The sequence below is a fragment of the Papilio polytes genome, unplaced genomic scaffold (assembly GCF_000836215.1).
Source record: "Papilio polytes unplaced genomic scaffold, Ppol_1.0 DF821956.1, whole genome shotgun sequence".
NCBI lineage: Eukaryota > Metazoa > Arthropoda > Insecta > Lepidoptera > Papilionidae > Papilio > Papilio polytes.
The window spans coordinates 91,418-107,387 of NW_013527248.1; the positions used below are offsets into that span (position 1 = coordinate 91,418).

Sequence of the window (15,970 nt, forward strand, 5' to 3'; positions counted from 1 at the left end):
AAATTTAAATATTGTACGCAAGTAAAAATTAACATGTCGCGGCGTCTTAAATGCGGAGTTAACACAGCGCCATCTGTTGTTCCCGAGACGATAATTACTATATAATCCTACTTTATATTCCTTCGAGTTTTAGGCTGTTTAAGTTTGTATCTTCTAGTTTTAAGCTTACTTTATGTTGTATGAAAACTACATAAGTTTTCTGCTATTATTATGTAATAACACAATAATTAAAGAGTATTGTTTTTAATTTAAAAAATTTAAATGACAGTCGTATTTTGCATCTTTTTTCTGCTTAATATCTAAGTTCTGTGAGGTAGACAAAGGTAATGTGGGTCATTCAGCCAAACTTTGCATTTTGCGCAGTACCGTATTTTAGGCTGCATTAATTTTGAGGTTATGTTTTGTTCAAACCTTGTATTCAAGGTTAAATAAAAACCTTTTGAATACATCAAAAAACTTAATTACGTGAAAATAATTAACAGACCCTAATAAAAGTAAACAAAGTAACAAATTAATGCCTGGATTAAAGAGAAAAATGCGAACGTCTTTTTTATATTTGTAAAGAAGACGAATTAACAGAAATTACGCGCATTGAAATTTTGTTTAGAAAACAACCAAGTTTCGTACATAAACATCAACTTTTGACATGAGCAATTGGTTGGGTTTGCGTTGAAACTTTTTCTTTTAACAAACAACCTTCCATTTCCTAATAAGAAGAAACCCCCGAAAAACTCCCCTCTTTGTAGAAAAGGCATTAGACTAGGAACACCTAACTGTAATAGAAAATTTCGGGACACTATTTAAATGTGAAATCCGAAAAATGCGTCTATTAAATATAAAAAAAAAACAATTTAGTTATTAAAAAACAATAATTTTTGATTTTATTCGTTGCAAAAACTATACAAAATATTCCGTTTACTAAACATCAACAATCTTATCCCTTTCTATTACACCTTTCTTTTTCTTTATGTAACAAAATTATGTCAAATGTTGAAACTGTGTATAAAAGCACATTTTCCTAAAGTGGTCCTTATCTTACGACAATAAATACCTTCACTTTGCAAGGTCCTGTACCGCCTCAGGACCAAAACCTTAAATTCTTACGTGTCTGTTCAATAAAATTTGGACACGCAATTCTGAAGCAACGCCAAAATTACTTATCGTATTAAAAACTGCTGTAAAAAGGTCTGATTTTATTTGGTAAATAGACATTTTAGTTTTGAATTTCCGGATTAATCAGGACAGTCCCAAATGGTGTCTCTAGTCGTATAGACGGGCGGTAGGCGGCGATATCGCGGAGTACCGCGGCGAGTCTCACGCGATGTCATGCTAATTTGTTATTGCTCAAGTTTTACTGTGCAGATGCCGCAACATGACAACAAAAATTGAATACTAGTCTTCAGCGGCGGCTCCATCCGCGTGGAAATTAAAAAAAGTAGCCTATGTATTCTTCCAGATTATCCTCTATGACAATTATCGAGATACATTCAGCAGTTTAGGCTACAAACTCTAACAAACAGCCATCCATCTAATAGATTTTCGTGTCTAGCGTCATCTAAACATAAATCTCTTGCTCCACTTTCGTGGCAAAAGTCTATTATAAATTCAAAAATTGCCCACTTCAGAGATCAATTAAAAATAGCCTTGCCAGGCTAGGATTAGGCAACCCAGTTACATGTTTAAAAAATGTGCTCTTTCACGTAATGTAGGTTTCACCAGAAAAGCAAATGAGGGAAGGAAAAACGCTTTGTATCTTAGCCTATTAGTAGTTTATAAGAATCTCCTTGTATAAGTTACGTTAAGTTAATCTCACGATATAGTCCGTAGAGAGATAAATGAATAGAAAACGTAGGCGCGTCATGTCCAGTCAGCTTGGCGCCGACAGAGGGAATCGATAGGAGCCAGCGCGGCGCCGACCCTGTTTACATCCGGGGGATGAATGTACAAATGTACATTATGATTATCAGATATATCGTATACTAGCTGTTCCCGTGCGGCTTCATCCGCAAGAAAAGTGAAATCTTTATTTTATTGTTTACATTTGTCAAATTATCAATAGCAAATGTCAAAATGACATAACATGACAAACCTTGGCAATCTTGCTTCCTTGATGTTGGCAGCAACTTATGGTCTCTTTCCCACATTAGGATATCTATCCAAAAATATTTAGCTCCTAAGTTTATTGGCGTGAAAATATTTAGCCTAAAGCGTGACGTTAGTGTAGGGACTTTTATTAAATAAAGAATTATTAAAAAATATGGTGTAATTGCTGACATGTTAGGCAACAAAGAAGTGTGTGTTTACGCTTTATTATAATAGTATAGATATAGATAAATTATTTATTAGTATATGTGTTCTAGACTGTGACAATCTTTTACAAATCAGCAAGATTTACAGTACCACATACCATTTAAACTTTCGCATTTATATTTATAAGTTAAGTTAAGGTAAGGTATGCGAATCATTTTCATTTATGTATAACGCCTACGCTTACGCTAGCAAATTAGTCGATTACCGAGTTATTTAGTCGTCTATATAAACTTTACTCAGTTAAAAGCGTTCAGCGTTGACTAAATCACACAACTGTAATATCGCTTTGATTCCTATGAGCATATATTGGAGGTACAATCGACATTTACTGCAACTAACTTGAATTTCAAAACAATCGAGAATCACACAACAGTGGGACAGTTTAGTCAAAGATGTGCGTATCTCTTTTCTCAAACACGTTTAGATTTTACTAGAAAATATTTTCACTAAAACGGTAGCGCCCAGGTGTTATTTAGTGGTTAAATATTATAATATGACCACGGGATCGGTCAAAAGGGGTAGGGGGATGTCATAAATCAACCCCCGATGTGATCGAATCATTAATTTTTCACACGTGTCGCTTAAAACGGGGTCCCTAATATTGAATTGATCACGTCGATACCTAAATGGTCGCCAGATGTTAATGAGTGATGACCTTTGTACAAAAAACATCTGCAACAAAAATGTACTAGCTATAATAAGAAGTGGAGAACAGTTTTAACAGTGGTAGTGCCCGCTTTAACATCTTCGCACGAATAGGTCGGCTCGCTCCAGCAATACCACGACCACAGAGAAAACAGGCGTGATGTGGAACCAATTCCGCGTTTCGTCTGACGAATGTGGTGTAGGAGGCCTAATTTTAGTCCCTTTCCCTTTCCACCCTTTTATTGACAGGAAAGGATAGGAAGGAAGAGTGGATTTGACGGTGGAGGAGACTCATAGGAAGGGGAAATGTCTTTTGTGGGTCTCATCCTCCGTCAATGAAGGGTAGGCAACGCTGCAATTGCAGATGTTTGTGCAGCGGTCGCTTTCCATCTCGGTGTATTCAGTTGGCCGCTTGCTCGTTTGACACCTTTTTAAAAAAAATAGTAATGTACAGTCGAGTAATCTTGCAGTGTTCTACTATAAATAAGAATCGTTTGAAGATTTTGAAACAAAATTACAAAAATACAACGCAGCTTATAAATGTGTCTGTACAAAAATGTCAGTTTTTTTATTATCCCTTCGTTTACACTGATATTTAGGTAATTACTCATTTGTAAGAGGCAATTTTATAGAATTCGAACCGCGAGTTGTCGCGACTGTACGTATTCAACTAATAAAGAAAGAATTTGAGCGTGAATCGAATCGCAAAACAAGAATTAAAAATAACCTCTGTCTAAAAACTACTAAAAAAAGAATAATCACTTATTAAATTTCATATAATAAAAGTAATTAAATTGTCTCATTGTTAATAAATTCAGTTAATTTATTCCTTAAACAAAAACAAAACAAACACGTTTTACCGCCATTAATATTCCGTGCAGCTGTCATAAAGTTAGCACAGATTGCATTACGAATACACCATAGAGTATAGAGTACGGAGCGTGTCATAGACAACGTCATAGACAATCAATAGAGACTGTATACGAGCGCGCGTGTCGCGCCCGCTAATGCCGTGTTTACACTCACTACCTACTCGCCCGGGTATTATTTACTGCCCTAGTAGCTACACCGTCGGTTGAATATTAAACGCTTTTTAATCCGACAATCAGATGGAATTTTAGTTAAAGCGTGGCCTGACAAACGAACTGAATCGAATTACTATTAGTATTGTGTGAAAGAAATTGTATGGAAGAGCAGCATTAACTGTGCCGACCCTCCGTACGGTCAGTAGTGTTTTAGCTACTTTTCTCGGTACTCGACTAATATACTACCTTAGCGAACTAAACAATACTGCTGTACTTAGCAGCTAGGAATAACATATACAGTCTCTTAGTGCAGTTGCTAAAATTAAACTAAGCGATTCCCCTAGACACTGAATCAATGTGTGCGGCAGTTACATGGATACGTTTAGCTACTTGTCAAATAACAATTTGCAATTCAAACGCAGCATGGAACACATTTATGTTTTGTTTGTCCACCGCTGACAGTTTATTTGCTCTGTGATTAATATTTTGTCAATATTACGTATATCTTCACGCTGTGTTGTGTGTTTGTGGTAAATAGATATTTAATAGCGACAATTACTGTAGACATTTATAATTAAGGAAATCTAGATATACTATTATAGTGTTATATTATCTGTGGTTCATACTAAACACAAGTCACGTCTTTGGTGACATTTAGTTAAACTTACGCGCGAAATATGGCTGGCAAAAAAAACACTATTTTCTATAACCTTTAACCATGTTAAGGGAGATAGGAATATTAAGATAAATATAGCCGTCCTTGTCTCATAGTCTATGCATAGAAATTATTCGATAAACCCTCACCCTTTTAGACGATTGTAAAGTAGAAATTTAAGAAAAAGCAAGCGATTTACACCCTTAAGTCTAACGCAATTAGGTTCTATTTTCAAATGCTGACACTTCTCATCGACCTTACTGAATTTATTTTAGGTTAAGCAATTATAGACCTTACCATGTTAGAAATAAGGTATCTATTTCTGGAATTTGCTTATATTAGCTTTGCTCCGATCAAAATTCAAACGATTTATTAAATATTTGTGTTACGGTCAAATATTTTAGTTCATAATTACAATATACAAGCAAATTTCCTTTCAATACAAAGACAAACTTTGTAGTTTTGTGACAATATTAAAAAAAAAACAATGTAATAGTTTGTTACTCAGGGATTAGCGATTTTAACGGTAGAATTCCTGAGATAAGTACTCATTAAGAGAGTTTAATTAAAGGTGTGCGCGCTAAAGTCATACATGTTGAAAATAATTGTGCCAAAACACTTTATACGACAATAAACTCTGCGGAACTCAATAAAGCTGCGGAAAACCCCTATTTAAAACCGGACGGCAGTTGGCTTATCGTTTTTAAAGGTTTTTGACATAAAAACGGGTTACTTTACGTCCCAAATCTGTATTTTAAATATTATATTGCTATTAGGGAACACAAAATAACAGATAAGTGAAATATTAAAATTAAACAGATCGTTTATTAGTACTAAAAGAACCCTAAACCTAAATATGTACGTATTAATGTGTCAGGGCGTCAGAATAGGGTGGGGGTGACCGCCCAGGGCGCTGGATAGAAACAGGGCGTTACAGATCTGCTAAACACAGTCTAGTATATGCTAAAATCTCGCCCAGAGCTCAAGTAACGCTAAAATTTTTACTACAAGCGCACCAAGAATTTCGTCTCTGTTTATATTTCTAGGTTATTAGTTGTGTTTGTTGAAATGTTAAATTAATAGCTATTACTTATCTGGTTGTTTTTGTTTGATATTTAATTTACACATGTGCGTTTTTATTTTATTTCGTTTATTTATGTGGTTGCATAAATAAAACCGTTTCGTTTTATATTAATGAACTAGATTCAACGAAATGTTGACAGATGCTGGTTTTGCACTACAAACTCAAACGTACTCCATTTTTAAAACGTTCCCGTAACTTCGCTGGGGTTTTACTGGATTCCTGGTTAATACAAGTGCTATTGAGGATTTTTTATTTATAGTTAGCGCGCGAAGCCTCGCGTAATTATATATTGAGATGCGATCGTTATCTGGGACACGATAGAGCTCAGAAGAATAAATATAGCCTCCGAACGTAAATATAAAAGTGTATTTCTTGCATTCGTCTCGTAACAAAGACCTTCCGACTCCCAACTCCCACGTTATATTCTCATCCTCCAGCATGACAGATCAATAATTTACGAACGCAAAATTTGTGATAAGCGCGATCTAGCGGCGGTTTTCGTAACCGAATAAGTGGTTTATTTTTGCGTTTCCATAAATTTAATAATAGATGGCGCTGTTACTGATTTATTTTTTAAAAAATAAATCAGTAACAGCAGCAACAAATGATATACTTTTTAAAAAAGTTCAGAAAAAAGACATTTTTAACTTGGATATAGATTATGTTAGAAATCAATTTCGTATAATGTAGAATATTATTATAGACACGTTTGCAATATAAAAGCTGGTAATTAAATCGGCAGTGTATAAATTCTGTCGAGTTAACAAAAACCGTGGCGTAGGCGTGTCCTCTTGACTTAACTAATGTCCTTGGGAACAAAGCGCTCTTCTCTGGAGCCCCATTCACACGGAGTGCGTTTTACGACGCCCAGCGCCTGCCGGTGTCAGCTTATACTGCCATAAATCATATACAATATGGTGACTATCATGTCAATTCAGGACAGTCCGAAATAACATCAGCTTTTAGAAGCACATGCAAGGTCTCGCCGATCGAACTTACTTCCTTCTTTTATACTTGGTGTTGCTTGCAAACCGTCCGCGTGAAATTTAAAACATAGCCTATGTTACTCGCTGATAAAATAGCTTTTTAGTGGTGCAAAAATTTTTAAAATTCGCTTAGTAATTTTTGAGCTATTCCAATACATACAAAAGTCCAAAAATACAAATCATTCTTCTTTATAATATTGCTATTGTTCAAAAATAATAAGAGAGATCTTTCTCTAATTATTTTTAGGAGATGTTGTTTTAATGTTTTTTTTTTATTTAACACATTATGGTGCACCTATTCACTATCCGGTCTGCATTTGATGACAGGAGTAATGGCGCGGAAGCGAGTCGCGCGCCATCTCGCGCCGTGTTTATCCGCAGATTATAAAATTATTCAGCCATGAAACGCAGCACTGATATTAAAAAGTCAAATGAACACCCTTTATCTTAGTTTTTGGGCAGTCGTGTTGATTTATTTGCATGAAAGAGGAAACTTTAACAAAAGATCCTATCACTTTCCTTTTTTTTGAATAATCTTGGGAGTTCGTGTTTTATAGTAATTTTTGGTAACTTCTATAAACTACAAGATTAATGTTAGACAGAGACAAAGTAAAATTAGAGGGAGATAACATTAAGATAAACAGCCAGAACGTATATAAAACCTTATAGAAAATTAAACATTAGTGAGTTTCTAACGCCGACAGGAAAACGCTGTTTATTAATGGTTCCTAAACATTAGTAGTAATAAAATATAGCCTATGTTACTCGCAAATAAATAACCTTTCTAACGATGAAAGAATTTTTAAAATCAGACCAGTAGTTTTTACGTCAATCAAATTTCAAATACATACTAAAATCCAAAAATAAAATTCTTTCTCCTTTATAATATTAGTATAGATTCTCTCGACATAGCTTTATTAAGTAATTTTAAAGGTTTTATTTGCTATGTATTTTCTATTATTATCTTCCCCGACTAATTTAATTAATAATAATATTAAAATATAACGTTTATTAATTTTAAACGCTCTAGAATGACATTACATTTTCTATACTACAGCGTCCGGTAATGGTCATGGTGTCCATTTCAGTCGTTACCGATATAAAAAAAGAAAAACCAAGTACCGGTAAAATCGGCCGAGTCACATTCAATTAATGTCTCTGACGAATCAATCCCGTTGATAGTAAAGGTAAAAAGATAAATCGTATTTTTCACGAGGACATCGGTGATTTATCGACTGCAAAAACCGGTAATAGTTACCGATTGAGATGACGCGGCGCTTCCCTCGCGCTCCATTACGTCACTACGATTGTTTTTGTGTCGCCACTCGGCGGAGATGTACACTTTTTGTTGGAGGGAAAATTAGGGCGGCAGCGGGAGCGGAGGCGGGGGTGAGTGACAATGACACTATTGTAAAGGTGCGGCGACAGTAGATGAAATAACTAGAATAAAACGTCCAAAAAAACTTGTTATATTAATTTATTGAAACTGTTACGCGAAATATATTTAAAATGTAAAGTGCTTAAAATGCTGCGTTATTGCGTCTGCCTTTAGTTCACGGTTTAATACAGTTTTAATTTAACAAAAAGATTTTTTTTTTATTAAAAGTATACCCGCTTAAGCGGTCGCTACCGCCCGTTAATCTACTCCTTGTCTAAGAGGCTTCATTAGCCGCCACGCCTACCTTCTATTTTCACCGAAGCCTAAATTATACCTAACTATAAATAGTTAGGAATGAATAGTTCGTAAACGACTTTACCGCGTTTTGCAAACCAGAGATGACTCTTTTCTTTTTTTTTTTTTGCAAACGGTTTCCGCCCAGAATTATGTCACGAGTTTTTTCTTTTATGAATCCAAGAGCAAAAAGTATTTAAGCAAAGATTTTCGACTTGTAAAATAAGAATTTGTTCCGAAAAGGGTTTGGCATTTTTAAACCATTTCTATATTTCGTAATTTTTGGCATTTTACTGAAGTTTCTGAATCTGAGAGGAAACATTTTGTATTTTGTTACTTCTTAAACTTATGTACTTATTTGGTCGCCAAATATTCACACTAAAATAGCAAACATTTTTAACCGATTTCCTTGAATTTCTCTAATAACATTAATAAATTTATCATTCCTAACCTAAAGAATTCACGTATCGATACATAATGAGGAACACAATTCACTCGACGGTGACATAATTATAATTTTAACGACCTTCCCGACCATAAATAATATTTTACGACGTCATTCCGTAAAGTAAGAACGTCATTAGCGTTATGCATAATGTTGCCAGATTCATCAATTAATGGCATAGATTAAAAAATAATTTATTGTAAATATAAATAACACGTAATATAAACACCCCAAGAAACAGATATGAATTTAAAGTTCTAAGATTTATCTGATGTTGTATTTTAGATATTTTCATTGTTTCAGAGATTTCAAGTTTGGAATATGTGCCTTGTAATTTGTATATCTTATTACTAATATTATATCATACTAATGGTGGATGTATGTGGAAGTGGTGGGATCGATGTTTGTTAGAGTTTGTAGCCTAAACGGCTGAACGGATTTCGATGAAATTTGTCATAGACCTAGAGGATATTCTAGAAGAATACATAGGCTACTCAGTTTTGTTTTTTTTAATTCCACGCGGACGAAGTCGCGAGAGAAACTTGTACTAATATAAATGCAAAAGTTTAGATGGATGAATGTTTGTTAGAGTTTGTAGCCTAACGGCTGAACGGATTTGTATGAAATTAGGTAAATATGCAGGGAATAATCTGGAAGAACATATAGGCTATACTTTTGTTTCTTATTCCATTTAGATGAAGTCACGGGCGAAAGGGAGTGACGAATAAATTCAAAGTTGGTTCATTGGAAAAAAAAATAATTAAACATTTCTTAATATATTTGTACGTTTCTATATATACTAATATTATAAAGGGGGAAAGATTTATATTTTTGAATATTTGTATATATTGTAATAACTCAAAAACTGGGCCGATTTTAAAAATTCTTTCACCATTAAGAAGCTACGTTATCAGTCAGTAACATAGGCTATCTTTTTATTTCTTGTAATTCCACGCGGATGAAGTCGCGAACTGTCTAGTAACCCATAAGTTGCACAATTTATGTTATAGTATACGTACAAAAGTGACAAACTGTATGAGTCATCGCGCCCCGCCCTAGAGGCGCCCTGAAGTGTTACAAAACTGCGTTTAAGTCCTTTGAACAGCTTATTAAGGTGTTTTGATAGTTAAGTTCTGGGTTAGTCTACACAGTTTAAGGTTCCGGTTAGTTCACCATAATACTTATCATATCATACTAATATTTTAAATGCGAAAGTTTAGATGGATGTTTGTTAGAGTTTGTAGCCTAAACGGCTAAACGGATTTCGATGAAATTCGGTATAGTTGCAGAGGATAGATAGGAAGAACAGATAGGCTACTCACTTTGGTGTTTTTTAATTACACGCGGACGGAGTCGCGGGCAAAAGCTAGTTGTAAAATAATTCAATGATACAATAAGTGAGTAACTTGTAGGTTAGTGAAAGCCGTTGTTTTCAATTTAAGAAATGTAATGAATATAATTTTCTGAGTGTTTTTCTCTATAGCTTGTTTGTAAAAAGTGTTTTCAGATGGATTTTGAATGGGAATTGAGTTGGGAATTAAGGCAACGGTGTATAAAATAACAGTTAAATCTATGAAACGTGTTTGCTATTTATTAAAAGTTTATATTAACTTAACAGGACAGTTACAATTATTACAAATTTTCAATTACATTTAATTAAAATAACAAATGACGAACTAAAATAATAATGATGTTAAAATTCTACGAAAAACCGGTAAATTGTTTTAATGTAGTTATCGGTTTTTTATGTTTTGAGCCAAAAATCGGTATACATTATGAAATTAAAGTGTTAAAAAGTTTTGAATTTTATATTCGCGCCACTTCGACCTGAAATGTAAACTGTAATATGAATGAAAATCAACTGAATCTACTTGATACGAGAAATATTTTACATCTCTATGGTTTCCTGTAGATTAAAAATAATGAAGCTGAAATTAAAGTAATAATGTTAGTACATCGTTAAGGCGGTGCCATTGTTCTTAACCATAAAGAGGGTGAGAGATGCGGACGATTTTATTCATATTATCCACCCCTATAAGAAAATGGCCACCGCTGGATGCAGTGAAAGATGGCGGGCGCATGCGCCGAGCCTCGCTCGATACGTGCACCCTCCGGCGGTTAAACATTAATCCCACGTCAAACTACAACATACAAAATACAACTTCAATACTACTATCACTACCACATCTGTCACTTGCACACACTATACACTGCGACTTCTGCTGCAGCCTCTCTCAGATACAAAGTTCAACAACCGGCAGCTCGCTGGATCTGAGAACAGAACACACAAGACAAACATAACAACACGACAAAATTGGACATGACAATACAGGTGGAGTGCTCTTGGTGATCAGGATCGTAGCTAAGGCTACATCCCCGCCGGTTTGTCCCGGCGCAGCAGTAGCCTGGACGTACTGCTGTGACAGGACAATATGGCGGGGACGAGCGGCGCAGCGGCGGCGGCGGGCGTCGGGCAGCGTGTGAGGAGCGCGCGTGGCAGCGTGCCCGCCTGCCGCCGCCCGCACCCCGCCGCGCCCCGCGCACGCGCCCTCAGCCCTACTCCCCCGCACACCCCAAGCCACTCCCTCCACACCCCTCAATGAACGCCACCCTCAATCAACTATCGATTTTCTTACACAAAAAAATAACACATTTAATTCATTATCTTTATGCATTTAAAACTGGCCTAATATATCAGTTACCTTTGCTGAAATCCAAAAAATTAAAACATAAAATTGGGCGGGATTGTCTATGTCGAAATTAGGTTAGAGGTCATCGACCCGGGAGGCTGCTTCCCTCCGCGTGCGGCGCTGCGCGGGCTGTGGGCTGTGGGCAGGGCTTTCATGATTATAAAATCTTTTGCTTAAATTATTGCTCCATTTTGCTAGAACAATAACACGAAAAGTTTTGTTTGTCTTTTTACCTCTAATTAACAAGTTTTTTCTAACGGCTGGAGTAATACAAATTTTAATAAAAAAAAATACAGACACGTAAAAAATAACTTGCACATTTTTTCACAAATTACAACTATTTAACCCAGTAAAATAAAAATGTGCCCAACTAGTGCAATAGAAAATAACAGAATTAGAGTAACATTAGCATATCAAATATTGCAATGTACTGCTTAAATATTGATCTTGCGAAAAGGTACCAAAACTGTAGGCATTTTGTAATGGCAACCCTGCTGTCTTTGAGCACTCGGCTTCACGCGGAAAGGGTAGAGCCCGAGTGGCCTGCAAAATGCCCGATCCGTTCGCCCACTCAACAGAATGTGTTAATTGGAAGATTTTACCACGTATTTTGTCAACTTCTCTTTATATGTCAATTTTTTTCGTATTTCATATAATGCATATTTTATTATAAATACACAGAAACAATTACAAGCTATAATTTACTAACGATTTGCTATTTTGCTTTAAATGCCATGAAAATGGAATTTCGTTTACTTATTCTAGAAATTCAACTCGATGAATATTTGTATCGAAAATTCGAATTATTACAGACATCGGATGATGGAATTACGATACCAATTCCATCAGTTGTAACTTTCGTATTCAATCTATACTATTATAATAAAGCGTAAACACACATTTCTTTGTTGCCTAAGATGTCAGCAATTACAACATATTTTTGAATAATTCTTTTTTTAATAAAAAGCCCTACACTTACGTCAAGCTTTAGGCTATTTATTTGCACGCCATTAAACTTAGTAGAAAAATATTTTGGATAAAAACCCTAATGTGGGGAAGAGACCATAAGTTGCTGCCAACATCAAGAAAGCAATGTCAAGTCATTTTGACATTTGTAATTTGACAAATGTAAACAAGAAAATACCAGGGAATAGCTAGTACATTTATAAAGTAATGCCCAATTTACATTATTCCAGACCAGGGGTAAATTTAATGCAAGATTACAACTGGAAAAAAGTAATCACACATACTGGAATACTGGACATCTGAGCATTAGAACAATCTATGGTCTATGTATATCGTAAAAGATTTAAAAAATAAAATTATTTTTAATAGAGACATGAGATTGGTAAAATATGTACAGATAAAGACATAGAAAATACGATGATATTGACAATGTGTTCTAATTTCAAATATTTTAAATTCTTCCTTGTTTCTAATGGCTTGAGACCTAAAAACATGTAAAAACTCCTTGAACAGTCTATTTTTATTCAAAGTGACTAATGCTTTTTCAATACCATTTTTCGGGAGATTATACAAAAACTGCACATATTTTAAAGATAAAAGTTACGATTTAATAAACCGGTATTCGTAAAACACTACACCAAAATGCTGACATTATTTAACATTTACATGTGTCAATTTTTTACTTCTTTTTATTCCAAGATTTGAATACGAAAACGGAATTTGCCGTAGAATGGTTATTGTAGAACTTGTAGTAGAAATGTAATTTTAATACTTACAATGATTTCAAAAGACCTGAGATATTTGAATGGTATTATTCAGTTTAATATGAAACGAAAACCACTATGAAAAGAATAGTGATAAAGGAACGGACCCGGTCTCTAAGCTCTCAGACATTATGTTCCGCGAAAAGATAAATTGCCCACCACACTGATTTATTGCTGAAAAGAAAATTTGTGTGGAAAAAATATATTACGTCTGTAACGTAAGTTTGTGAAAGGAGATTAGTACAAATACTGATTCTTTGCAAACATTTGGTATGCAAATCCTTTTCGCAAAGTTTAAGACGCAGGTGTTGCTACTTAAAAATTATAAATAAAACCGTAATTACTTTTCGAAAAAAAAAAGATTAGGTTTTTAAAACAATTTAAAACTTACTAAATATTTTAGGTATTGGTCTTTTCGTTTCATACAATATTTATAATGAAATATTAGAGATCGACGTAAACATTACACAATCTAATTTGAAAATTGCAATGCAGCAACTTTGACGCCGTTCAACCATAACGGCATTATCTCTAAAATTGCATAATGTTAGTTTGTTTTATTCATTCAGTTTTTAAATATAAAAATCAGAGAAAAATGCAATATATTGAAAAGACGGCTTATAAAATAAAATTCTTCGACCGGTGTGAAGTTAGGCACTCTCGTCTGTCAATTGGAATTGGGAATAATTTTTATTTTATCATTGAAATTAAATATGTAAGCAATGTAGACCAAAATCATCGTAAAATAGGCACATGACAGTTTATTTTTTGTTAAAGTTTTTGTAAACTACAAGTTTTGAACGTATAGTTTGTCTAAATAAGATAGATTAGTTTGATAAATGACGTATATGAAGTATCGAATTCAATTTCTATGAAGGCAAATGCTATGCTTAATAGACAGGAACCGTAGTGACGAACAAACACGCAGCGAACAATTATGAACTATCGATATTTGGTTTAAATAATTATCGAACTCAACTAAAATTATTATTTTCTTATTCATTTATTTAGAGGACAATTCTAGAGTATTAATTAAAGTGTAGAGAATTTAGCGATGAGCGATGACAGAAATAATAGCGAAATCCAATTCGATTACGTACGACTGTAGTAGTAACAAACATTTATTTACTCTCATTATTTGTTATGGTTCTTCATATCTTTATTCTCTTATTTTTATATATAATACATTTCACATGATTTTCTTAAAAAAATTTGTTAAAAAAATTGTTATGGTCATTATTAATTTAAGAAAACAGTGTTTTTCTTTTATTTCATAAGTTATAACTATAAATCTATCGATTCCAACTTCTATGAGAATTAAAATCGAAAATCGATAAGATTCATGGCTGATTACACAACCCATCCCTACTAAATTTGAAGTGAATTGTCAAACTAATCTAAATTATTTAGCCACAATCTAAACTATAACTATAGAGTTATAGTTTTTATTTATTTACTTTAAAATAAAGAAGCAAACTTCACTACGGTCAAGACTAGATCGCAAACACAGATAAACTATGGCGTACGTGTTGATGTTATTGTTTGACAGTATTGTTAATTGGAAAAATAATGATGACTACAAAAAATATTTCAATTTATAATAGCAGGTCGTATTACAATGGAGAAATGGGATACTGTGAAGTTTATTCCGTGCAAATGAATACGCATGTGACTACGTAATTAAGGAGTTTATCATGTTTATTCTTTTCTTTGATAATTAAAAAAAAAATCAACAATATTTGTGCAACAAAATGTTACTGGCCGAAGTGCGATCGTCACTTGTTTTTCCTTCGTTGTTTTTTCCCTCTCAATCACAATCAAAGCGTCACTTCGTGAAAGTGTATCTAATTTACGATTCTCTAGCCGAAATTGTAGATCGATTTCGGTTACGGTCGCTAGCGATAGTCGCGCGGTTGTTGATTTAGGCGCGTAGTTATTTGTGACCGGTGTAAGATGATGGGCCTGTATTCCAGCGGCGCGCTGGGCGGCGTGGAGGTGCTGGAAGGCGGGCTGGTGGGAGGCGAGCTAACTGCGCATGTGCTGAGCGCGCAGGCCGCCGCACACGCCGCGGCGACTGCGGCCGCGGCCGCACATCAACAACAACAAATTGCTGTACAACAAATCAGTAAGTAAACAACAAAATACATAAGCATTCTCTTATCTTGTATTATATACTACTAGCCTCCTTGATTGTCCTCCTAGACCATCGCCTGATGACGCCCACAATTTGAATGATTACCATATAAAAGTTCCTATTTGCCAAATACAAATCAACACCCAATTGTTGCCTTTGTTTTCTGAACCTGACCTTTGTATTATGAAAGGCTTTTCTGGATCTAGAAACTTGTTTCATTATTTTCTTTACAAAATATCTGTGTTGTTTGGTACTCTGGTGTGTTGCTATCAATTACTTACAAAAAACAAATATTTAAAAAATTTTAATTGTGACAACACAAGCATTTAGAATACCATTGATATTAATATAAAAGATAAAAATTAGCCTGTTTGAACAGTTTTGTCTGCATTTTAATTATTTATCTATGAATCATATAATAATTTGTGAATAAATTGTTGTAAAACAGCTATTGGTCTTCCTTGAAATTAATTAAATAAATAAATTGTTATACATAGAATATCACTTCACAATTTAACTTATACAATTACAAGAAAAAAGAAAACTTTTTCATTCATAGACATAACCACCCGATAGTCCACCAGAGCTTTAATT

At 34.3% G+C, this 15,970-nt stretch overlaps 1 protein-coding gene across 1 annotated transcript in view; it reads left to right on the plus strand.

Annotated features, from left to right (window-relative positions):
* The window catches only part of LOC106107588 (RNA-binding protein Musashi homolog 1), an 80,123-nt gene that overhangs the window by 54,268 nt on the left and 9,885 nt on the right, over window positions 1–15,970 (plus strand). Inside the window, exon 2 of the mRNA XM_013288472.1 lies at window positions 15,216–15,367. Coding sequence (XP_013143926.1) covers window positions 15,216–15,367 — 152 coding nt within the window. The remainder of the gene's footprint in view (window positions 1–15,215; window positions 15,368–15,970) is intronic.